Source organism: Lynx canadensis, chromosome A3 (genome assembly GCF_007474595.2).
Source record: "Lynx canadensis isolate LIC74 chromosome A3, mLynCan4.pri.v2, whole genome shotgun sequence".
Lineage (NCBI taxonomy): Eukaryota > Metazoa > Chordata > Mammalia > Carnivora > Felidae > Lynx > Lynx canadensis.
Genome location: NC_044305.1, coordinates 45,791,882 through 45,818,340, shown reverse-complemented (window position 1 = coordinate 45,818,340; position 26,459 = coordinate 45,791,882). Strand labels below are relative to the sequence as shown.

At 39.8% G+C, this 26,459-nt stretch overlaps 1 protein-coding gene across 1 annotated transcript in view; it reads right to left on the bottom strand.

Moving 5' to 3' along the window:
• KIZ (kizuna centrosomal protein) overlaps positions 1-26,459 on the bottom strand; it is a 143,999-nt gene that overhangs the window by 100,538 nt on the left and 17,002 nt on the right. Inside the window, exon 4 of the mRNA XM_030310207.2 lies at positions 20,977-21,069. Within this exon, the coding sequence (XP_030166067.2) occupies positions 20,977-21,069 (93 nt within the window). The remainder of the gene's footprint in view (positions 1-20,976; positions 21,070-26,459) is intronic.

Here is a 26,459-nt window from a genome sequence, read left to right as displayed (position 1 = left end):
AAATCTAACCAAAGAGGTGAAAAATCTATATGCTGAAAACTATAGAAGGCTGATGAAAGAAATTGAAGAAGACACAAAGAAATGGAAAAAGATCCCATGCTCCTAGATAGGAAGAACAAATATTGTTAAAATGTCAATACTACCCAAAGCAATCTATGTATTCAATGCAATCCCTATAAAAATAACACCAGTATTCTTCAGAGAGCTAGAACAAATAATCCTAAATTTTGTTTTTGTTTTTTTAATATGAAATTTATTGTCAAATTGGTTTCCATACAACACCCAGTGCTCATCCCAAAAAGTGCCCTCCTCAATACCCATCACCCACCCTCCCCTCCCTCCCACCCCCCATCAACCCTCAGTTTGTTCTCAGTTTTTAAGAGTCTCTTATGCTTTGGCTCTCTCCCTCTCTAACCTCTTTTTTTTTTCTTCCCCTCCCCCATGGACTTCTGTTAAGTTTCTCAGGATCCACATAAGAGTGAAAACATATGGTATCTGTCTTTCTCTGTATGGCTTATTTCACTTAGCATCACACTCTCCAGTTCCATCCACGTTGCTACAAAAGGCCATATTTCATTCTTTCTCATTGCCACGTAGTATTCCACTGTGTATAGAAACCACAATTTCTTTTATCCATTCATCAGTTGATGGACATTTAGGCTCTTTCCATAATTTGGCTATTGTTGAGAGTGCTGCTAATAAACATTGGGGTACAAGTGCCCCTATGCATCAGCACTCCTGTATTCTTTAGGTAAATTCCTAGCAGTGCTATTGCTGGGTCATAGGGTAGGTCTATTTTTAATTTTTTGAGGAACCTCCACATTGTTTTCCAGAGCGGCTGCACCAGTTTGCATTCCCACCAACAGTGCAAGAGGGTTCCCGTTTCTCCACATCCTCTCCAGCATCTATAGTCTCCTGATTTGTTCATTTTAGCCACTCTGACTTGCGTGAGGAGATATCTGAGTGTGGTTTTGATTTGTATTTCCCTGATAAGGAGCGACGTTGAGCATCTTTTCATGTGCCTGTTGGCCATCTGGATGTCTTCTTTAGAGAAGTGTCTATTCATGTCTTCTGCCCATGTCTTCCCTGGATCATTTGTTTTTCGGGTGTGGAGTTTGGTGAGCTCCTTATTGATTTTGGATACTAGCCCCTTGTCCGATATGTCATTAGCAAATATCTTTTCCCATTCCGTTGGTTGCCTTTTAGTCTTGTTGATTGTTTCCTTTGCTGTGCAAAAGCTTTTTATCTTCATGAGGTCTCAATAGGTCATGTTTGCTTTTAATTCCCTTGCCTTTGAGGAAGTGTCAAGTAAGATAATGCTGCGGCTGAGGTCAGAGAGGTCTTTTCCTGCTTTCTCCTCTAGGGTTTTGATGGTTTCCTGTCTCATATTCAGGTCCTTTATCCATTTTGAGTTTATTTTATGAATGGTGTAAGAAAGTGGTGTAGTTTCATCCTTCTGCATATTGCTGTCCAGTTCTCCCAGCACCATTTGTTAAAGAGACTGTCTTTTTTCCATTGGATATTCCTTCCTGCTTTGTCAAAGATTAGTTGGCCATACTTTTGTGCATCTAATTCTGGGGTTTCTATTCTATTCCATTGGTTTATGTATCTGTTTTTGTGCCAATACCATGCTGTCTTGATGATTACAGCTTTGTAGTAGAGGCTAAAGTCTGGGATTGTGATGCCTCCTGCTTTGGTCTTCTTCAAAATTACTTTGGCTATTTGGGGCCTTTTGTGGTTCCATATGAATTTTAGGATTGCTTGTTCTAGCTTTGAGAAGAATGCTGGTGCGATTTTGATTGGGATTGCATTGAATGTGCAGATAGCTTTGGGTAGTATTGACATTTTGACAATATTTATTCTTCCAATCCATGAGCACGGAATGTTTTCCCATTTCTTTATGTCTTCTTCAATTTCCTTCATAAGGTTTCTATACTTTTCAGCATACAGATCTTTTATATCTTTGGTTAGGTTTATTACTAGGTATTTTATGCTTCTTGGTGCAATTGTGAATGGGATCATTTTCTTTATTTGTCTTTCTGTTGCTTCATTGTTAGTGTATAAGAATGCAACTGATTTCTGGACATTGATTTTGTATCCTGCTACTTTGCTGAATTCATGTATCAGTTCTAGCAGACTTTTGGTGGAGTCTATCAGATTTTCCATGTATAATATCATGTCATCTGCAAAAAGCGAAAGCTTGACTTCATCTTTGCCAATTTTAATGCCTCTGATTTCCTTTTGTTGTCTGATTGCTGATGTTAGAACTTCCAAAATATGTTAAACAACAGTGGTGAGAGTTGACATCCCTGTCATGTTCCTGATCTCAGGAAGTAAGCTCTCAGTTTTTCCCCATTGAGGATGGATGATATTAGCTGTGGGCTTTTCATAAATGCTTTTATGATGCTTAAGTGTTCCTTCAATCTGGACTTTGTTGAGGGTTTTTATGAAGGATGCAGATTTTTGTCAAAAGCTTTTTCTGCATCGATTGACAGAATCATATGGTTCTTATCTTTTCTTTTATTAATGTGATGTATCACGTTGATTGATTTGCAAATATTGAACCAGCCCTGCAGCCCAGGAATGAATCCCACTTGATCATGGTGAATAATTCTCTTTATATGCTGTTGAATTTGATTTGCTAATATCTTATTGAGATTTTTTGCATCCATATTCATCAGGGATATTGGCCTGTAGTTCTCTTTTTTTTACTCGGTCTCTGGCTTAGTAATCAAAGTAATGTTGACTTCATAGAATGAGTCTGGAAGTTTTTCTTCCCTTTCTATTTTTTGGAATAGCTTGAGAAGGATAGGTATTATCTCTGCTTTAAGTGTCTGGTAGAATTCCCCAGGGAAGCCATCTGGTCCTAGACTCTTATTTCTTGGGAGATTTTTGATAACTGATTCAATTTCTTCGCTGGTTATGGATCTGTTCAATCTTTCTATTTCTTCCTGTTTGAGTTTTGGAAGTGTGTGGGTGTTTAGTAATCTCTCCATTTCTTTCAGGTTGTCCAGTTTGTTGGCATATAATTTTTCATAGTATTTCTTGATAATTGCTTGTATTTCTGAGGGATTGGTTGTAATAATTCCATTTTCATTCATGATTTTATCTATTTGGGTCATCGCCCTTTTCTTTTGAGAAGCCTGGCTAGAGGTATCAATTTTGTCTATTTTTTCAAAAAACCAACTCTTGGTTTCATTGAGTTTTTTAGATTCTATATTGTTTATTTCTGCTCTGATCTTTATTATTTCTCTCCTTCTGATGGGTTTGGGGTGTCTTTACTGTTCTGCTTCTAGTACCTTTAGGTGTGCTGTTAGATTTTGTATTTGGGATTTTTCTTGTTTCTTGAGATAGGCCTAGATTGCAATGTATTTTCCTCTCAGGACTGCCTTCACTGCATCCCAAAGCATTTGGATTGTTGTAGTTTCATTTTCCTTTGTTTCCATATATTTTTTAATTTCTTCTCTAATTGCCTCGTTGACCCATTCATTCTTTATTAGGGTGTTCTTTAACTTCCATGCTTTTGCAGGTTTTCCAGACTTTTTCCTGTGGTTGATTTTAAGCTTCATAGCATTGTGGTCCGAAAGTGTGCATGATATGATCTCAGTTCTTTTATACTTATGAAGGGCTGTTTTGTGACCCAGTATGTGATCTATCTTGGAGAATGTTCCATGTGCACTTGAGAAAAAAGTATATTCTATTGCTTTGGGATGCAGAGTTCTAAATATATCTGTCAAGTCCATGTGATCCCATGTATCATTTAGGGCCCTTGTTTCTTTATTGATCCTGTGTCTAGATGATCTATCCATTGTTGTAAGTGGCGTATTAAAGTCCCCTGCAATTAACATATTCTTATCAATAAGGTTGCTTATGTTTGTGATTGTTTTCTATATTTGAGGGTTCTCATATTTGGTGCATAAACATTTATAATTGTTAGTTCTTCCTGACGGATAGACCCTGTAATTATTACATAATGCCCTTCTTCATCTCTTGTTACAGCCTTTAGTTTAAAGTCTAGTTTGTCTGATATAAATATGGCTACTTCAGCTTTCTTTTGACTTCCAGTAGAATGATAGATAGTTCTCCATCCCCTCACTTTCCATCTGAAGGTGTCCTCAGGTCTAAAGTAAGTCTCTTGTAGACAGCAAATAGATGGGTCTTGTTTTTTTACCCATTCTGATACCCTATGTCTTTCGGTTGGAGCATTTAGTCCATTTACATTCAGTGTTATTATAGAAAGATATGGGTTTAGAGTCATTGTGATGTCTGTAGGTTTCATGCTTGTAGTGATGTCTGGTACTTTGTCTCACAGGATCCCCCTTAGGATCTCTTGTAGGGCTGGTTTAGTGGTGATGAATTCCTTCAGTTTTTGTTTGTTTGGGAAGACCTTTATCTCTCCTTCTATTCTAAATGACAGACTTGCTGGAGAAAGGATTCTCGGCTGCATATTTTTCCTATCCATCACATTGAAGATTTCCTGCCATTCCTTTCTGGCCTGCCAAGTTTCAGTAGATAGATCCGTCACGAGTCTTATCGGTCTCCCTTTATATGTTAGGGCATGTTTATCCCTAGCTGCTTTCAGAATTTTCTCTTTATCCTTGTATTTTGCTGGTTTCACTATGATATGTCGTGCAGAAGATCGATTCAAGTTACGTCTGAAGGGAGTTCTCTGTGCCTCTTGGATTTCAATGCCTTTTTCCTTCCCCAGATCAGGGAAGTTCTCACCTATGATTTCTTCAAGTACACCTTCAGCACCTCTCTCTCTTCCTCTTCTGGAATACCAATTATGCATATATTATTACGTTTCATCACATCACTTAGTTCTCTAATTCTCCCCTCATGCTCCTGGATTTTTTTTATCTCTCTTTTTCTCAGCTTCCTCTTTTTCCATAATTTTATCTTCTAATTCACCTATTCTCTCCTCTGCCTCTTCAATCCGAGCTGTGGTCGCCTGCATTTTATTTTTCAGCTCATTTATAGCATTTTTTAGCTCCTCCTGACTGTTTCTTAGTCGCTTGATCTCTGTAGTAATATTCTCTGCTGTCCACTATACTTTTTTCAAGCCCAGAGATTAATTTTATCACTATTATTTTAAATTCATGTTCTGTTATATTGCTTAAATTGTTTTTGATCATTTCGTTAGCTCTTGCTACTTCCTGGAGTTTCTTTTGAGGAGAATACTTCCATTTTGTCATTTTGGATATAGTCCTTGGAGTGGGGCAGAACTGCAGGGCTCTTCCTCTGTGCTATCTGGAGTAACTTGCATTGGTGGGTGGGGCCACAGTCACACTGGTGTGTACCTTATCTTCCCCTCTCCCAAGGGCAGGACTCACTGTGGAGTGGTGTGGCCCCTGTCTGGGCTACTTTGACACTGCCACACTTGTGGTGCTGCTTTGATGGGATCTGGCATATTAGCTGGGGTGGATCCGCAAGGTGCACAGGGGCAGGAGGGGCAGACTCAGCTAGCTTTGCCTTCGGTAGTCCACTTCGGGAGGGGCCCTATGGCACTGGGAGGGAGGCAGACCTGTCGGAGGGATGGATCCACAGAAGCACAGCATTGGGTGTTTGCGTGGTGCAAGCAAGTTCCGTGACAGGAACTGGTTCCCTTTGGGATTTTGGCTGGAGGATGGGTGAGGGACATGGCGCTGGCCAGCGCCTTTATTCCTCACCAAGCTGAGCTCTGTCCTCTGGGGCTCAACAACTCTCCCTCCCATTGTCCTCTAGCCCTCCCACTCTCTGAGCAGAGCTGTTGACTTATAACATTCCAGATGTTAAGTCCCACTGGCTGTCAGAACATACTCCATCTGGCCCCTCTGCTTTTGCAAGCCAGACTCAGGGGCTCTGCCCTGTCAGGTGGGCTGCCCCTCCACCGCCCTGGCTCACTCCTGCCAGTCTGTGTAGTGCGCACCGCCTCTCTACCCTTCCTACCCTCTTCTGTGGGCCTCTCGTCTATGCTTGGCTCCAGAGAGTCCATTCTGCTAGTCTTCTGGTGGTTTTCTGGGTTATTTAGGCAGATATGGGTGGAATCTAAGTGATCAGGAGGATGCGGTGAACCCAGCATCCTCCTATGCCGCCATCTTCCCCACACCTAAACCCAAATAATCCTAAAATTTGTATGGAACCAGAAAAGACCCTGAATAGCCAAAGCAATCTTGAAAAAGAAAACCAAAGCAGGAGGCATCACAATCCCAGACTTCAAGATATACTACAAAGCTGTAATCATCAAGACAGTATTGTACTGGCACAAGAACAGACACTCATATCAATGGAACAGAATAGAGAACCCAGAAATGGACCCACAAACGTATGGCCAACTAATCTTTGACAAAGCAGGAAAGAATAGCCAATGGAATAAAGACAGTCTCTTCAGCAAGTGGTGCTGGGAAAACTGGACAGCGACATGCAGAAGAATGAACCTGGACCACTTTCTTACACCAGACACAAAAATAAACTCAAAATGGGTGAAAGACCTCAATGTAAGACAGGAAGCCATCAAAATCTTCGAGGAGAAAGCAGGCAAAAACCTCTTTGATCATGTCCGCAGCAATTTCTTACTCAACACGTCTCCAGAGGCAAGGGAAACAAAAGCAAAAATGAACTACTGGGACCTCATCAAAATAAAAAGCTTCTGCACAGCAAAGGAAACAATCAGCAAAACTAAAAGGCAACCGACAGAATGGGAGAAGATATTTGCAAATGACATATCAGATAAAGGGTTAGTATCTAAAATCTGCAAAGAACTTCTGAAACTCAACACCCAAAAAACAATCCAGTGAAGAAATGGGCAAAACACATGAATAGACTCTTCTCCAAAGAAGACATCCAGATGGGCAACCGACACATGAAAAAATGCTCAACGTCACTCATCATCAGGGAAATACAAATCAAAACCACGAGAGACCACCTTACACCTGTCAGAATGGCTAACATTAACAACTCAGGCAGCAACAGATGTTGGCGAGGATGCGGAGATAAGAGAATCGCTTTTGCATTGTTGGTGGGAATGCAAACTGGTGCAGCCACTCTGGAAAACAGTATGGAGGTTTCTCAAAAAACTAAAAATAGAACTACCCTATGACCCAGCAATTTTACTACTAGGCATTTATCCAAGGGATACAGGTGTGCTGTTTCGAAGGGACACATGCAACCCCTATGTTTATAGCAGCCTATTGACAATAGCCAAAGTATGGAAAGAGCCCAAATGTCCATCCATGGATGAATGGATAACGAAGACGTGGTATATATATATATATATATATATATATATATATATATATATACACACACACACACAATGGAGTATTACTCAGCAATTAAAAAGAATGAAATCTTGCCATTTGCAACTACATGGATGGAACTGGAGGGTATTATGCTATTAGTCAGAGAAAGACAAAAATCATATGACTTCACTCATATGCAGACTTTAAGAGACAAAACAGATGAACATAAGGGAAGGGAAACAAAAATAATATAAAAACAGGGAGGGGGACAAAACAAAAGAGACTCATAAATATGGAGAACAAACTTTGCTGGAGGGGTTGTGGTGGGGGGATCGGCTAAATGGGTCAGGGGCATTAAGGAATCTACTGAAATCATTGCTTCACTATATACTAATTTCGATGTAAATTTTAAAAAATAAAAAATAAAGTTAAATCAAAAAAATAAATAAATAAACCTGGGCCCCTCAATGTAAGACAGAAAGCCATCAAAATCCTAGAGGAGAAAGAAGGCAAAAACCTCTTTGATCTTGGCCACAGCAACTTCTTACTCAACCTGTCTCCAGAGGCAAGGGAAACAAAAGCAAAAATGAACTACTGGGACCTCATCAAAATAAAAAGCTTCCGCACAGCGAAGGAAACAATCAGTAAAACTAAAAGGCATCCAACAGAATGGGAGAAAATATTTGCAAATGACACATCAGATAAAGGGTTAGTATCTAAAATCTACAAAGAACTTCTGAAACTCAACACCCAAAAAACAAATAATCCAGTGAAGAAATGGGCAAAACACATGAATAGACACTTCTCCAAAGAAGACATCCAGATGACCAACCAACACATGAAAAAATGCTCAACATCACCCATCATCAGGGAAATACAAATCAAAACCACAATGAGATACTACCTTGCACCTGTCGAATGGCTAACATTAACAACTCAGGCAACAACAGATGTTGGTGAGGATGCAGAGAGATAGGATCTCTTTTGCATTGTTGGTGGGAAAGCAAGCTGGTGCAGCCACACTGGAAAACAGTATGGAGGTTCCCCAAAAAGCTAATAATAGAAGTACCCTAACGACCCAGCAATTTGCAATTCTAGGGATTTATCCACGGGATACAGGTGTGCTGTTTCAAAGGGACACATGCACCCCCATGTTTATAGCAGCACTATCGACAATAGCCAAAGTATGGAAAGAGCCCAAATGTCTATAGATGGATGAATGGATAAAGAAGATGTGGTATATATGTACAATGGAGTATTACTCAGCAATCAAAAAGAATGAAATCTTGCCATTTGCAACTACGTCGATGGAACTGGAGGGTATTATGCTAAGTGAAATTAGTCAGTCAGAGAAAGACAAAAATCATATAACTTCACTTATATGAGGACTTTAAGAGACAAAACAGATGAACATAAGGGAAGGGAAACAAAAATAATATAAAAACAGGGAAGGGGATAAAACATAAGAGACTCTTAAATATGGAGAACAATCTGAGGGTTACTAGAGGGGTTGTGGGGGGGGGGTGAGCTAAATGGGTAAGGGGCACTAAGGAATTTACTCCTGAAATCATTGTTGCACTATATGCTAACTAATTTGGATGTAAATTAAAAAAAAAAAAAAAGATAACCCCTGGGAAGCAGGGTGCTGGGGATAGGCTTAACAGTATAAACGTGCATTGAATAGTAAGTCCTAGAGATCTAATGCCCAGTACAATGAATATAGGCAACAATATTGTATTACAATCATCAAACTTGCTAAGAGACTAGAACTCAATTATCCTAACCACTGAAAAGAAATGGTAATTATGTAATGCGATAAAGGTGCTAATTATCACAAAATGGCAATCATATTAAAATATATATGTAACAAATTAACCTGTTATACACCTTAAATTTATACACTATTATAAGTCAAGTATATTTCAATAAAAAAATAACAGTAACAACTTTCAGAATCTCCAGTAGTGATGAAGGTTAGGTGAAATAGATGCTCCTGTATTGTTGGTAGTGAAATAAACAGGCAGAATCCTCTGAAAGCAAATAGGAAAGAATCCAGCATCAAGAGTCCTAGACATTTTTATTGTCTTTGATTCTTTCATTTTACAAGGAAACACCTTAAGGAAATAAGCCTTACAGGAAAATAAAAAGCTATGGGACAAACAAGTTCATTTGCAGCATTACTTACAATCATGAAAGGTTAGAAGCAAACCACATAAAATAGGGCAAGTCACAAAAATGAGGCAAATGAAGACGATGCCATAACAAGGGAAATGTTTAGATATGGCAAAAGAAAAATAAAACGCAAATTATATATTTAATATGCTTACACCTATGTAAAGATAAATCAACAGAAGAGAAATTAACCAAAATGTGTTTATATAGGATTATGCCAGGAAAATGAACATTGTTCTGCTCATCTTGTCCTTTTTCCAATTTCACAAACTTAACAAAAACCATTTTATTGAGATATAACTCACATACCATAAAATTCATCCTTTTAAAGTATACAATTCAGAGGCTTCAGTATAATCACAGTTGTGCAACCATCACTATATCAATTTTAGGACATCTCATTACCCCAAAAAGAAACCCAGTGCCCTTTAGTAATCACTCCCCATCCTCCCTGACCAGCCCCCAGCCCTAGGCAACCACTTATCTGCTGCACCATTTTACATTCCTACCAGCAATTACTTAAACTTTTATAACAACAAAAAATGTACAATAGGCCTGTACAATTGAACTACTGCTTGCTGTAAGGCAATGCTACATCTCAACTGGCTCAACATTTGCAAAGTAAAATAGTGGCTCCAGTAAAATACAAGCTGGGCTTCTACAGGTTGGCAGCTTTCCTGTTTGCTGAGATGGGTCGTGAGACAGGTGCCTCTTTTCTTTTTTAAAACAGTCTGCATTTTGTTTGCTTAGCAACAGGAAATAGGGTGGTCTTTAATCTTAAAATTCTGACATTGTTATGTGTCTCAAGCAGTTTCTGAGCCAGGAAAGCTGAAGAGAGAATGTTGTGTTTCACATTCTTGTTGACACAGGAATAATATTAGGAACTGAACAGTTTGAGACAGACATTATTGCCAAAAGAAGGTGCATGTATCAGTATGTAAGGATCTGAAATAATTATCAATGTTTCTACGCCTTCCTATTACTTTCTGTAGCTCAGTGCTTGAGGTAAATCTCTAATCCAGGATTTTGGTTCAGTTCTTCCTTTTCCTGACACAATTCTCTATCTGTAGTTTCTTTAAACATTTTAGGAGCTGGGGAAAGTGATTGCAAAGGAAATGAATATGACTAAAAATACTTTTCAGTGAACAGAAGGTAACTTTTTTTTTTAATGTTTATTTTTGAGAGAGAGAGACAGAGCAGGGGTGGGGGAGGGGCAGAGAGAGACAGACAGAATCCGAAGCAGGCTCCAGGCTCCAGGCTCCGAGCTGTCAGCACTGAACCCAACACGGGGCTAGAACCCACAAATGGTGAGATCATGACCTGAGCCAAAGTCAGACGCTTAATGGACTGAGACACCCAGGGCCCCCAGAAGGTAACTTTTAAAACCAGGACTACATCTTTACTGGGGGGAAAGAAGAGAGACCTAGTTTACAATTATTATAATGATGACTTAGTTAATAATTACTAACTACAGGGGCACCTGGGTGGCTCAGTCAGTTAAGCATCTGACTTCGGCTCAGGTCATGATCTCATAGTTCATGAGTTCAAGCCCTGTATCACTCTCTGTGCTAAGAGCCTGGAACCTGCTTCAGATTCTGTGTCTCCCTCTCTCTCTGTCCCTCCCCTGCTCACACTCTGTCTCTCTTTCTCTCTTAAATAAATAAACATTTAAAAATTAAAAAAAATTACTAACTACAGCTGTCAAAGCAGGTAGATCTTAATCATTACTGTACTTTGAAAAATACATGTTATACTTCACATTCTTTAAAAAATGCTCAGAAAATCTTAATTTTTTTCTTACTATATTATTATTTCTTTCACAGGTAAGGGAATTGAGAAATATCAAGATGAATGCAGACTAGAAATGGAACTATCAGACCAAATTTTCAGCTTTCACACAGTTCAATGATTATTTCTAGTTTCTGTGTAAGCAAGTCCTTAAGTCACATTGAGATTTCAAAAACAATCCCTTAATAAAAAATTTATATAGGGGCGCCTGGGTGGCGCAGTCGGTTAAGCGTCCGACTTCAGCCAGGTCACGATCTCGCGGTCCGTGAGTTCGAGCCCCGCGTCAGGCTCTGGGCTGATGGCTCAGAGCCTGGAGCCTGTTTCCGATTCTGTGTCTCCCTCTCTCTCTGCCCCTCCCCCGTTCATGCTCTGTCTCTCTCTGTCCCAAAAATAAATAAACTTTGAAAAAAAAATTAAAAAAAAAATTTATATATAACAATCCTGAAGGAATTATTTAATTCATCATGTGTTATAAACTGAATTGTGTCCCCCGTCCCCAAATTCTTATGTTGAAGCCCTAATTCCCAGTATAACTACTGGGAGACAGAGTCTTTAATGGGATGATTCAGGTTAAGTGAGTTTGTAAGGGTGGGGCCCTAATGCAATATGACTGGTGTCCTGATAAGAGGAGGAGATACCAGAGATCTCTCTCTATACACACACACACACACACACACACACACACACACACACAGAGAAGAGGCCATATGAGGACAGAGAGAAGGGACAGCTGTCTGCAACCCAAAGAGAGAGGCCTGATCTTGGACTTCCAGCTTCCAGAATTGTGAGAAAATAAATTTCCATTGTTTAAGCCCCCAGTCTACGGTATTTTGTTACGGCCACCTGAGCTGACTAAGACATCATGCCAAAGCAATTCTTAACACTTCTTTCATTTTGCCACTGTGATAGATTATAGACACAATCAATTCACAACTAAGGCCACAAAGAGATATCTCTGGCCATTAAATCCAATAGTCACTAGAACCATATTAATTTTAAAATGGATCCGTTAAGTTTAGGCTTCAAAGGTATCTTCTAGAAGTAACTTTGTTGGGCAAATCCCTATAACATAAATCAACTACAAGCTGTTACCACCCGGTGGCTTTACGTCCCATTTCTTTAACTCATAGGTAGCCTCTCCATCCCCAGAGCTCGTGTCACCACTCTCTAGATAAGTGGCAAAAAGCTGGACCAAAGAATGGCTACTCTCACGGAGACCAAAGACGGAGATGATGGGGACAGTGGTGAGAGTGGTGGCAGGATCAGTGAACATTTGCCAAGCACTTACCAGGTGTCAAACAGATTTATATTCATTACCTTTTTTAATTCTCAAAACAACCATTATTATTGTACTCATCCTTATGGGACTTAGCAAGGTTGAACAATGTGCTCTTGGTCACAGATTCAAACCCACACACGAGGACTCCAATGCCCATCTCTTATGCTACAACACTCAAAATGGAATCAATGAAGCTCAAATTGTATCACTGAGCCACAGCTTTTTTGAAAAACAAACATAAAAGTCTCTAATAATAAATTGGAAGTCTACATCTAATTTCCTACTAAATTCAACCAGTATAAAATCAGACCTATTAAAATAGGACACTAAGTGGAACCTGTACCTGATAAATAAAACCAAGTCTATATAGGGTAAATGGGAAGAGTAGGAGAAGAGCAGATAAAAACTTCAACATAAATTCAGCATTCCTAATTTGTACCAATTGGTGATTTTCAAAAAATAAACACACACACCCCAGCACCAACATTTTCCCCAATACCCCTAGGTTTATGCAATTAACCTTGATCAAAACAATAGAAAGCCACAGCTTGCAAAAAAAGAAGCTTAACAAGTGTCTGAGAATATCAAGACAATAGCCTTTTCTTTTATAATACACTTTAGTATGCTCTGTACATGCTCTGTGGTTCCTACACAGGGTGGCTCAGGATATAACTGTGTCTCTTAGAGCTTCCTGTTAAAAAAGAAATGTGCAGGACTACATTAGAAAGACAGAATGCCAACTCCAGTTTCTAATTTTGAGAGATGTGAGGATAGAAGCAACTAACACACTACAATTAAAAGAGCGATCCCATACACAGGCAGGCTCTTTCTTCCTAAAATGGATTAACCACTGCTCATCCCTTCCTCAAACTTTTTGGGGTTTTTTTTACTGTATTAACATTATTTAAAAATTTTTTAAATGTTTATTTATTTTTGAGAGAGAGAGAGAGAGAGAGAGAGAGAGAAACAAAGCATGAGTGAAAGAGGGTCAGAGAGAGAGGGAAACACAGGATCCGAAGCTGTCTCCAGGCTCCGAGCTGTCAGCACAGAGCCCGACCCAGGGTTCGAACCCATGAACCACAAGATCATGACCTGAGCCGAAGTTGATTGCTCAACCGATTGAGCTACCCAGGTGCCCCTAGTATATTAATGTTATTAAACTAATTAATTAGAGTTTCTATTTCTTGAGGATAGCTGGATTGCTGGCACAAAGCATACGTGTACATCCAACCCCCTGAACAGTCAAAAATCTGTATATACCTTAACTACTAATAGTCTCCTGTTGACTGGAAGCCTTATCCACAACACAAATGGTCGATTAACACATACTTTTAATATTATATGTGTTATATACTGCATTCTTACAATAAAGCAAGCCAGAGAAAAGAAAATCATAAGGAAAATACATGTACAAACTGTACATAAAGTTCAACATCTGTGTATAAGTGGACCCGTACATTGTTCAAGGGTCAACTGCATATATAATTGTGATAGTTATTGCCAGATTCCTTTCCAAAAAAGTTCTAGGCACGAATACATTTTTTTCAGACTATATGAAAAAGACTTTTTTTTTCTAATATATTATTTCATAGAATATAAGTATATGAAGTTTGGAAAATCTTATAAAAAATGGAAATCAAAATTTGTTCTCCTGTGGAGGCTTCCATAATCCCTTGTACCATCAAAGGGAGAAAAGAAACAGTGTTTTCCACAAATTTTATCTTCCTCTTGCCAAATCGGCTTGTTTCCGCTTCCCCTTCTCCTTGACTTTTTCTCTCTTCCCTATCACTCTACTACAAGATGTGTATCTATATATATATGAATGCAATTTTCTCACCTGTAAGAGTCTTTGACACATAACACACTTGTCACATAATTCCACCACAGAGACAGCAAAGAAGTGATAGCTGTGTAGCCAAATGTCTTCACAAAAGGAAAATTTAAAAATATGGTTATTTTCGTTCTTGACTGTGAGAAAGAGGTTAAGTCTCTTCCAGAGAGACTTCTTCCCACCATTCTCCTAAGTGAAACCTTTCTTGCAGTGACTGAGAAGCAAAGTTGATGTATTTATTAATTAAGGCTCTGCCACTGACCAGCTATGTGATCTGGAGACAAGTTACTTAATTTCTTTGGGCCTCCATCTCCTAATTTGTAAAATGGGCATAAAAATAAATCTTACCTCAGAAAGTTGTTGTAATGAGTGTGCGTAGACATGTGTGTGTGTGTGTACTGTATTCTATAAAGTCCTTAGAACCGTACCTGACACAGAGTAAGACCAATGCAAATGTTAGCTGTCAATCTGAGCCACACTACCCACTTGGGAGGTACCCTCAAAAGGAAGCAGGATGTGGAGAGTTCAAACTTCATCTGGCCTCAGACTCCAGTGGAATGGGGCACACCCCTCGCTCAAGAAGAATGGCTCCCTCCTCTTCCTCACTGCAGGCTGGTGGGCTGCTACCACTCACCAGGTGGAGCAGTGGATGGGCCAAGACCCTACCGTGCAGGAGCTCATGGTCTAATGAGCATGGAGAGAAGAGCATTTTCTAGCCTCTCCTGAAAAAAAACGCCTGCAAATCTAGTATTAGCGCCAGGACTCGAAAAACTTTGTGTAATTCAGTTTAATTTTTAAATGTCTTGTGAATAGAAACACATACAAGTGAAAAAGCTATTTAGATAAAAGAGGCCCAGCTGAATACCTTCTGACTTTGTCATTGCTCTAGGTCAAATAAAGTCACAACTCTGCGAGGGTGACAAGCAAGGTACAATGTCCCAGTATTAGAAACCTGGGCAACCGCTGAGAGCCCCACTTTAGGGAGATGCTTGCACTCTTCAGAATTGAGCAGTGGTTCAAGGAGACTGCTGGTGAATGAGGTACTCTGGGCCAGTAAGGGTAAGAAATTGGGGCCTATATAGATAACTTTAAGTAATAACCCAACCACTTTACTCTTGCCCTGCACTGCTCTCTCCAGTAGCCGGTATGACAGGGCCAGACCCATATCTATGGGAACCTCACCATCCCAGTACATGCCCACAGTGTCCTTCTGGCCTGGGAGCTTCCCTCACTGCTCTGCAGCAGCCAGGAGTAGAGCCAGCCACAACATTCAGTCAATGACAGATAGGAACTGAAGAATATATCCCCACTCCCTTTTCTACGCCCATGTGTGAAGACACTAAGGCATGTGCTACACAGTCTTCCAAGGTTCCCCAATAGGACTGAGCTCTGGCTGCTCACAGTAGTAACCCATTCAATCATTCAATCACACACTACTGGTTGTGTCACCTTCCTCTCTCCTCTGTGCTTCCTGGGACCACCTCCCAAATAAACCACTTACACTCCAATCCTTGTCTTAGGATCTGCTTCCAGAAGATTCCAACCTAAGTCATTTTCTCTTTATGGGTATTTCAGGAGAGTCTTATGACTCCTTTACCCTTGCCATCATGTTATTTCAATTACTTGTCTCCTCCACAATGCCGGTCACTTCAGCCCTTGGAGATGAGCCCAGGCCCTACAGTGGCTGCCTTGGTCTTGTGAATACTGCTCAGATCCCAGGAGCCATGGTCTGTCCTCTGGAAATGGAACTCTTCCCATCATGTAATACTGGGCTGTCTTCCCAGTTTAGTGCCTCCCCTGCAACAGGGCTGCTCCCCACCACAGTTTCACCACCTCTCCTGACACAGCTCCAACCCACAGGTGAAGCCACTGCACACAAAGTGCACATGTCTTCTCAACTGGAAGTTCTTCTTCAGCAGAGCTTTAAGGTATTTCTTCTGCCCTACCAAGCCAACTCAAATAGATTCTCCTTTTAGTGTAAACATGAGCTGTTCAGAGACAGATGCTCTGCTTTCCCTGGCTCACCTGATTTAGCTGGAATGTTATAGCACCAAATGAGACCAAGGTTAGGCACAAATGCAGCATCTAAATGGATAATTGGAATATTTTGCATGATATTGGCCAGGGTGTTTTTATTGGATCAGGAATTTTTCCCAACTTTTGAAGAGCATTTCACCCACACCACCTCAGATGGCAGGGCAGCAAGATGGCTAACTGCATGGACACTGAAGCCAAAGAGTCTGGATTTGAGTTTTGGCTCTGCCTCGCTGTGTAGTCTTGGGGAAGTTAACTAACCTCTCTGAGCCTTCCCATGAAATGAGGATAACAACAGCATCTACTTCCAGGATTGTTGAGATGATTAAATGAGTTGATGACCATAAAGTGCTTCGTGTAGCACCTGGCACAGAATAAGTGTGCACTGATCATTACCCATTGTTACAATTAACATGAGAAGTAGAAGTAACAGCCTGCATAACCATTCTCCATGTGACCCTTGCAGGAAGTATTACAACAGTGAAATGGAACTCTCCAGTTAGCCTTCAGCCCTGTGACAAGATTCCCTGGTCCTCCACAGATCTCCAGCCAGGCCTAGCATGGTACACTCTTGCTGTGAAGGATCCAGTTCACTTCTGCTTTTAGTAGAACATATTTCACAGTATAATAGTTCAAAGATTGCCTTGGGTAGTTTCAACATTTTAACAATATTTGTTATTCCTATCCAGGAGCATGGAATCTTTTTCCTTTTTTTGTGTCTTCTTCAATTTCTTTCATACAATGGAGTATTACTCACCAATCAAAAAGAATGAAATCTTGCCATTTGCAACTACATGGATGGAACTGGAGGGTACTATGCTAAGTGAAATTAGTCAGTCAGAGAAAGACAAAAATCATATGACTTTACTCATATGAGGACTTTAAGAGACAAAACAGATGAACATAAGGGAAGGGAAACAAAAATAAAAACAGGGAGGGGGACAAAACAGAAGAGAATCATAAATATGGAGAACAAACTAAGGGTTACTGGAGGGGTTGTGGGAGGGGGGATGGGCTAAATGGGTAAGGGGCACTGAGGAATCTACTCCTGAAATCACTGTTACACTATATGCTAATTTGGATGTAAATTTTAAAACATAAAAAAAAAAAAATTCTCTCTCTCACACAAACACACACAAAAATAGTTCAAAGAAACTTCACAAACCCCATCCCAAAATTGATATCTCATTCACAAATGACAATACATACGCTTTGATTTTTTTTTTAATTTTTTTTTAACGTTTATTTTTGGGGAGAGAGAGACAGAGCATGAGCGGGGGAGGAGAGAGAAAGAGGGAGACACAGAATCTGAAACAGGCTCCAGGTTCTGAGCTGTCAGCACAGAGCCCGACGTGGGGCTCAAACTCATAGACCGCAAGATCATGACCTGAGCTGAGGTCGGACGCTTAACCGACTGAGCCACCCAGGCGCCCCTTGATGTTTTTTTATGTATGTTCTCTAGTCACTGCTCATATGAAAAACTAAGTAACTAGAACATGCCAAAAGACCAACAGAATTAGAATTTACACCCTGCCCCAACAACAAAAAAATGCAATGTATAATAGAGGGAAAGGATTACTGAATTATAGTAAAATTTGTGAGGATCCGAATGGGGGCTTGAACTTTGTCTTTTTGCTATCTATTAACCAAAAACCAAAAGTTTACTAGGTAAACTAATCATGGAAACAAGCTTGGGGAACAAGTAGACCAATTATTAATTCTCTTAAGAGAACACAGAACTCTGAAAAGTAGCCAGAGGAGGCATGAAAACTCTGGATGCCTTATTATGAAACTGAGCTGGAGTTTTACATTGAGAAAATGGACAATCACTGCTTGATGACTTTTCTTGATAGAGTATCCATGTTACTGCTATGGTTGAAAGGTATACAATCACTTAAAAAATATAGCTTCTTATAATTCAGAATTATCATTAATTTGACAAGTCCTCTCCCCCTCATCAGTGTTTTCCACTTTAATGGCAACCCTCAATTTAGGCTCTTAGTTAATTCTTCCTGTCTGAACGAACCCTGATTCTTCAGTTCCACCAACTCCTTCCCCCAGTTCATCCTCCATGGCACCTCCAGCCTTATCTCCCTGCTGCTGCACAGCTGTGATGTCACTGCTCCATCCACAAGTCCTGCCTTTACCTGCCCCAACACATACACACACTATTACACGTGCCCGCGCGCGCGCGCGCGCGCGCGCGCGCGCACACACACACACACACACACACACACACACACACACACGATTCCAGGAGGAAATCTCAATTCTTAATGTGGCACTAAGAAGTTCCATGATGTAACTTTCCAACCTTACTGTCTACCACTTCCGTACAAGAACACTGGACTTCAGCCAGGCTGCACAACTGCCCACTGGGCTTTCCTGCTTCTACTCCTTTAATCATGGCATCTCCTGGCCTTCGAATGTCTAACACATCCCCACTGACTGATATCTTTCCCATCCTTCACACTAGTTCAAACACCACCTCCTCCACTGAGTCTTGGGCCACTCATTTTGGTAGAAGCATACCTTCTTTCTTCATGCAGCACATGCCCACCACATGTAACTGGCATTCATTACATACTATCTTGTGCCTTAGAAAGGACATCTCCTTGTAGGAAGCACCTTGAGCACAAGCACTGTGGAATTCATAGGGGGATCTACTGTGGCTTCTCACACAGATCACATGCTTAAAAATGATTTATTGACTTCAACCAGTGACACCATACTGCGCTTCAGGCCAATACCTGAAGACCAACAACTCTGGGAACAGAGACTAATTCATATGACTGTCTAAAGAAGACATGTATGGATTTCCACCGGAAAAAAAATGTAACTCATATGATAAGCAATTATTCTGGAATTAGCATATAATAAGGATTCATTAATTCATCATTTTACTGAAATGTATTTACCTTTTAATTGATGGAACACCAATAAGAAATTGAATATAGGCAAGAAAGAAATTTCTCAAAATGCTACCTAATTGATTGTTATATACAGTCAATAATCAAAGCTTTTAAGATGACACTTTATAGTACACAGGAAAATACCTGTCTTCTAATTATTATATGTAACATCTTTAAGGGGTTGTCAGCTGTATGTCTCTTGCCCTAATTTTAAATATAACTTAAAAGGAGACTATGTAATTGTATGTAAGGTAAGGGATCACTAGTGCAAATAGAAAAAAAAAGTCTCCCGTTTTACTTAAGTACCATTGACACTGCCGTACTAATGCCTTTATCAGGAATGGCATAGAAAGAACAAACCGGCTTATAGATTAAAAACACATCAATTATTTCATGACCCAATGTCAAACAGAAAAACTGCCTGAATGGTTTAGGCATCATACCACATTTGGCATACATCTAATGGCACAGAAATCATTTATCATTAAAAGGCCTTTTTATATAGGTCAAGGTTTCTGGGGCTTGGTGTTTTGTATCTTACAGTTTAAAGAATGCTCTAAATTCTAGGTTTTTTAACTTTTTAATCTTTGGGAAGGAAAACTAAAACTTCCTATAAACTCAGATTAATGCCTGCTAATGCATGGAAAAAAGGAAAACTAAAACCTTCCTCCTACTATAAAAACAAAATAGTGTGGCCTCTGTTTCTTTTCTGATAAGAGTCTTAAATACCAAACAGTTAACTGCATAATAACATTTACTGGCAGCCAGGCAGCCTGCTTAGCAGATATATAAAGCAGGTAAAAGGAGAAAAAGTTAATTTCTTGGCTGAATGATTCCATCGGTAGCTATAGGGCAAACCTGAAAGTCTTTTAGTAAAGTAGCAGTTGGTTCTTCTATCAATCTGTAGCACACATACTCTTCCAAGGAAAGCATTAAATATGAAAATCATATCCCGTTATCATCTGTTTCCAGCTTTCAGCCCAGTAAGCTTTTCTTAATGAATGCTGCAGCCTAAGGAACAAGCACGCTGTTGGCTTTTCTGAATAATGGAGTGATGCTACCATTTTTGCTTATTACAATATCGACTGGCTGAGGGGGTTTCACACATAGTCACAAGTGACTACTCTTGCCAGCATGCTCCAAGTTATTACAAGATGTTTTTAGACATTTCATCTAAAAGAGCTTTACTGCTTTTAGTGAAGAAAACATCTATGGTCTTGAACAGAATCATTTATATGGAGATAGGCTGCAGGATTAGAAGCCTGCATTACGGCAGATACATAGCAGAATTTATTTAAGTATTCCTTGCCAGTCTTTTTGTCTGTTGCTTAGATATGCAATCTTTTCTTTCCACTTTCTCTGTGAAAAGGTTAAAATGTACAAAATTATATATACAAAGAAAAGCAAAATTCCATATTTTGTTTACCTTTTATTTAAAACATTTCTGGAACGAAGAAAAAAAGCAGCGACAAAGCATTATCTAGAGAAACATTAATTTCACCTGCTAACAACACTAAGGTTTTCTTTGGAATCTATCTCTTTTAAACCTGCTGTGACTGCCTTTTAGCAAATTTAATTGAATTAGACATTAAAGCAATACTCTATAAGTCTTTAAATAATACTTAAGGTTTAATAAAAAAGGTCTCTGTAATAACATGATTTTATTTAAAACAATATAGTAAAAGAGAAACACTCCAGAAATCCTCTGTTAACAGAAAGTTTATTGTTTTAATTTATTACCTTTTCTCTGTCTTCATCTTTCAGTTCACCTTTTGTTCCAGGCCTATCTTTTGAGAGTAGCTGTGTCTTCTTAATTTGAGCCTCATATTCGGTCTAAACAGAAACAAAGTTTTGATTTTGTGGTGGCTCTTATTATAACCAGCATCTGCCTATATTTTTTAGTCTTTAGAGTATAAAACAGTGAAGTAGAAAGTAAAAGTTGATGTTACTAAGAAATTCAACTTAGAATAGAAAATTTCACAAATAAAATGTCAAAAGCTGAGGTCTATAAAATGCTGTATGTTTTTACATAAGACATGATGGCTTCTTACTGTCTTCCATCAATTTAGGGAATAAAACCTTAGCATATTAAGCTATCAGGAAAATCCAGTTACTTTATTATGAAAGCAGCACATTAGACGGTGTTTACCCTGAAAAGTTTTGTCCTAAAGGAAAAGAAATCAATCCTATGGACTTCTTATCTTTATAGATATCTACATTAGTATCATGGTCCTACTAATCACAGGAACAGAGTATATTATTTGCTAGCTCATCGACTTGAAACAAACTCCATTTTCTATGAATAAAAATATACAGGAAACATCAATGATCAGTATCATAGGAATGAAGTTTGCTCTGGCACTAATAACTACATGAAGATGCCTGCATCATTATCGCACCATAATTGATGAAAGTGATTCCACCATAAAATGACTTTTTCTTAAAAGCAAGGCATAAAAAGGGCTTTGATTCAGTATGTTAGTAATTAAAGCCTTAAGAAATTCACGGATGGTGGTTCATCACAGATAAGTATCAGAACATTTTCTAAATTAGGCCGTGATGCACTGCAATTAGAAAAACACCTATGAGATAATCAGAGAACTGTTTTCTTAGTTCTTAGTCTGAACATGAAATTGGCCTGAGCTTTGTTTTGACATATAAAAAAACAGACAATCATCATGAAAACTCACTTGTTTCCCTCCAAATGTCTTAAAAGATATTACATGCTGCCCCATTTTTAATAAGAGTTTAGCAGGGAATTTTTTTTCTCTATCAGAATGCTATTAACATGATAGATGACAGTAATAATCTAAAGAAATACCTAATTAAATGAAAGTTTTATAAGGCCGGTAAAAAAGATAAACCAAGAAAAGATTTAAAAATAAGGCAATTAAAACAATACAATTTACATCTCTCTGTTCTACCTACTCCTTTGGACTCAGAGATAGTTACTTTTCAACTCCAAGAGCTTTCAAAAGGCATACTTTACAGATTCTAAGGGAAAGTATCTTTAAAAAGGGATGGGAGTGGATTATGAAATAAACAAAATAAATATTGAGGTTTATTAAATAATTGCTGGTTAAATAAAAACTCTGTTCCTGTGGCTGCAAATATTTTCTTATGTTCTTTGAGATCAGTTATAAACACGCAACAGGCATCATACCTACTTTTCTCATTATGGGATCATTTCAGAGCCATACCTTCTAAAGACAGAGCACTTTCTCATGGAAACATGACATTTGTTTAATTCATTCTGCTGCAGCAAAAAGCTTGTAACTGCATTAGGACTTTATAAAGAATAGTAACAGAAGTCTCAAGAGTCCAAATTACATTGCTCTCAATGCATCTGAAAAATTCACTGAATTGTAGGTACTTTCCTAAATTAGTGATACAAATAAAAACTGAACAATGTACTTGAAATCAAAAGTTGCTATGATAGGGCGCCTGGGTGGCGCAGTCGGTTAAGCGTCCGACTTCAGCCAGGTCACGATCTCGCGGTCCGTGAGTTCGAGCCCCGCGTCAGGCTCTGGGCTGATGGCTCAGAGCCTGGAGCCTGTTTCCGATTCTGTGTCTCCCTCTCTCTTTGCCCCTCCCCCGTTCATGCTCTGTCTCTCTCTGTCCCAAAAATAAAATAAAAAACGTTGAAAAAAAAATTAAAAAAAAAAGTTGCTATGATAAATTGAAAATTGATGCAAACTATAATTCTGCATCCCCTAGGACCACAGATTTGCACCTACAAACATTTTGTTCTCTTTGCCTTTTATTCATACATATGATACTTGGTTACTATCCATCAAATTTACCTCCTAAACATTGGAGAGCAGGGATTTTCAACCCCACCTCCTATTCTATCTGCATATAAAGGGTTGTACTATGTTTAAAAGTTTTTTAAGTTTGGAAAACTGTATAGACAAATCTTTCCAAAAATTCCCTAGCTAAAAATGATAAAATAGCAGAGCATGTGCCCTATTTTTCCAACCATCAGTCTTTCCATGTTTTATGCCCCACTTCTTCTTTGATAAGGTCCCATTATATTTCCACAATACATCAGGATTTGTACTGCATCCTTTCTGTCTGGTGCTGACTCAGGCCTCTGTTCCCTTCTTGCCATGTGGCCCAGATTCCTCTTACATTTGCTGTTTCAGGGGCCAAAGTTCTCATGGCCCAGTAGCATCTGCCAGTCCACAGCACCTCTAAGGACAGTCCCCTCTTCCCACAAATCCCCCAGGGAAACCTATTTTAATGAACTCAAGAGCACTGAATCAACCTATCAGGTAACTAACTTGTTCCATCTGCTAATGTATTGCTTCCCAGCACTGAGCTTGATGCTGCCCACCTAAATTTAGGAGAACCTTTCTATTCACTTCCCCGCTGTGCACAAACAATTTCATCTCAGCTCAACTGATGAAATCTGTTGACGATCATCTGGGGTTATCTGAAGGAGGTGGAGGTCATGGGATATCTTTCAGGTCTCTGGGATATGTTTCCACGTTAATAGCACATCTCATTTTCCATTCTTTTCTTCTGTATCCCCATTACATTCCTTCAAATTCCCCTTGTCACATTACCATTTGCCTGAAAGTGCCACCACTACCTTTTTTTTTTTTTTTTTTTTAAACAGGCTTCCTTCTTTCAGTGGTCTCCAGGATTACATAAAAATTCTTGGTTACAGAACTGAACAGACATTTAAGATCTGCTGGCCCAGCTTCCTCATGTTAGAGTTGAAAAAATGGGTACAGAGAGTTACATAAATTGTTTGAGTTGACAGTCACAGTCTTTTCTCTTCTCCTATTTTTTCTAGGATATGGGTTTCCTTTTATTATTTCTTAAGCATTTATTTATTTTTTAGAGAGAGTGGGGAAGGGTCAGAGAGAGAGGGAGACAGAGGATCCGAAGCAGGCTCCAGGCTCTGTGCTGACAGCAGAGAGCCCAGAGTGGGGCTTGAACTCACGAACTGTGAGATCATGACCTGAGCCAAAGTCAGACACTTAACTGACTGAGCCATCCAGGTGCCCCTATGGGTTTCCTTTTTAGATGTTTTTTTACAAAAAGGTATGCAGGAACACTTATTTATATTCAACTAATACATATTAACAAGTAAGACACTCTGGTTGATAAAAAATGGGAAAAGCTACAGACTGTCCTCCAGGAGCCTGAAGGTCCTGCCCTGCCCAGAGTGGCTGTCACAATGCTCAGTAGGAATCAAATGAGGGCTCAAATATTTATTCTCTTCAAATTTTATCCCTCGTAGGCATATATACCCTAATGACTGAATTTCCAACAAGAATCACATCTCTAAATAGTGACATTGTATCTTCAGAGTGCCTCTGCTATTAAACAGAAATGCTCCTGGGAAGGTATAACACAGGATAGAACCAATACCACATTAGCTCTCACATAGTTGTTCATGGTCCAGAAGAGAGCAAGTTGAAAAATACAGAATTAATTTTCAGTCAAGGGGGAAGTCCCAGTGCTTACTGAGTGCTTAAAGAATAGGGAGGTGTTCCTCAAAGCTTACTGAGTGCTTATTATGTGCCACATTGTGGCCCAGATACTGACAGCACTGAAATAGTAAGATGAGGAGCCCACAACGAGGTGGAAACCGGCCATGTAAACAATGACAACACTATGAAGGAAGTGCTTACTGAGATAATTACGGCCCAGACCTAAGGCAGGATATAGAGAGAGAGGGCTTCTAGTTGAAGAAGATAGGAAATGATGTGATGCTTTCAAGAAAATATAGCAGTCAGCATGTTTAAAACTTGGTGGATGCATGTGAGTGAGTGTATGAGTGTGTAAGAGAAAGAACGTGCACATGATTGGAAGATAAAAGATGGAGAGGGACAGTGGGAAGACATGGGAGTGGAGGGAATATTGCATAAGAGATGGAGGGAAATGGAGGAGACAGGTGCAGGGAGAGTAGAGCGTGGGCAGAGAGTGAGCAGAGATGGGAGGCAGAGATGGGGAGAGAGGAAGGAGGTGAAGGGAGGCAGTAGGGAAGAAAAAATGTGCACATGTCTGTATATTTGTGTGAGACAGAAATGAGAAAGGACATGTGTGTGTTAAGGGTCATAAGGTTGAGCTGCAGGGTGGTATGCAGGCAGACGCCAGCATCTGGGCTTTATCCTGAAAGGCTGAGCGAGCACTCAAGGATTTCAGGCAGATGAGAGATATCATCAGATGGGGACTCTCCCTGAATGCCCTGACATACCAGCCTCATGCCTGGCACTTGAATGGGGAAGGCTGAAACAGATGCCATGCTCCACACATGTCCCTGGGACCCTTTTGGGTGCTCCTAAGTCTCAACATTCCTGTCTCTGTGCCTAAAGAGCCTGTGGTTAATTTCTCTTCCCCACCCCCCCCACCCCCAATCTCTTTGTCATCAGCCTTTAATCAGTGATGCTCAGGAGCCATGTCTGCATATTCCAAATGCTCGGAACCATTTGCCAGGGTTTCCCTGTAAGTTAAGTTCCAGATGCTGACTATGGTGGTTGGCTTGATAATACACCCTTTTCCATGGGGGTTGTTGGGGGAGGTGGGATGATGGTGTCCCGTGGTGGCGGCGGCGAGGCCTGTTGGGCGGTTGCCCGTTGGGCCTACAGCAGCACGGCAGCTTTGGGGCTGGCGCCCTTGCGGGGCCCTTAAGGCGTCAGTGTTGGGGTGGCGGCTTGCGGCCCCTGGTCCCCCACCTCGCTCGCCCCCACCCTGTCCAGGTACCTAGGGCGTCGCCCGCGCGGAGGTTTAAAGACCCTTTGAGGGGGTCGCCCATCCGCTTCGGGTCAGGGTGGTCAGGCCTGTGGGGAGTCGTGGAGGCTGGTTAAAAAAAAAAACAAAAAACATATATATATATATATATATATATATATACACACACACACACACACACACTATTTATATATGTACACACATATATACATATATGTATATAAAACATACATTTGTGTATATATATAAAACATATATTTGTATATACATATAAACATATATGTATATATACACTAGTGTGTATATATATATATACACACACTATTATATATACAAATACATATATATATATTTGTATATGTATATACTAGTATATATATACCCTTTTCCAGCTACCTGTCCTTCCCTGTTTCACCTCCCCACTTGCCTCCTGACATCCCATGCACTTCCCAGATGAACCACTTACATTTGAATCCTTGTCTCAGGGTCCACTTCAGGAGAACCCAACCTGAGATAAG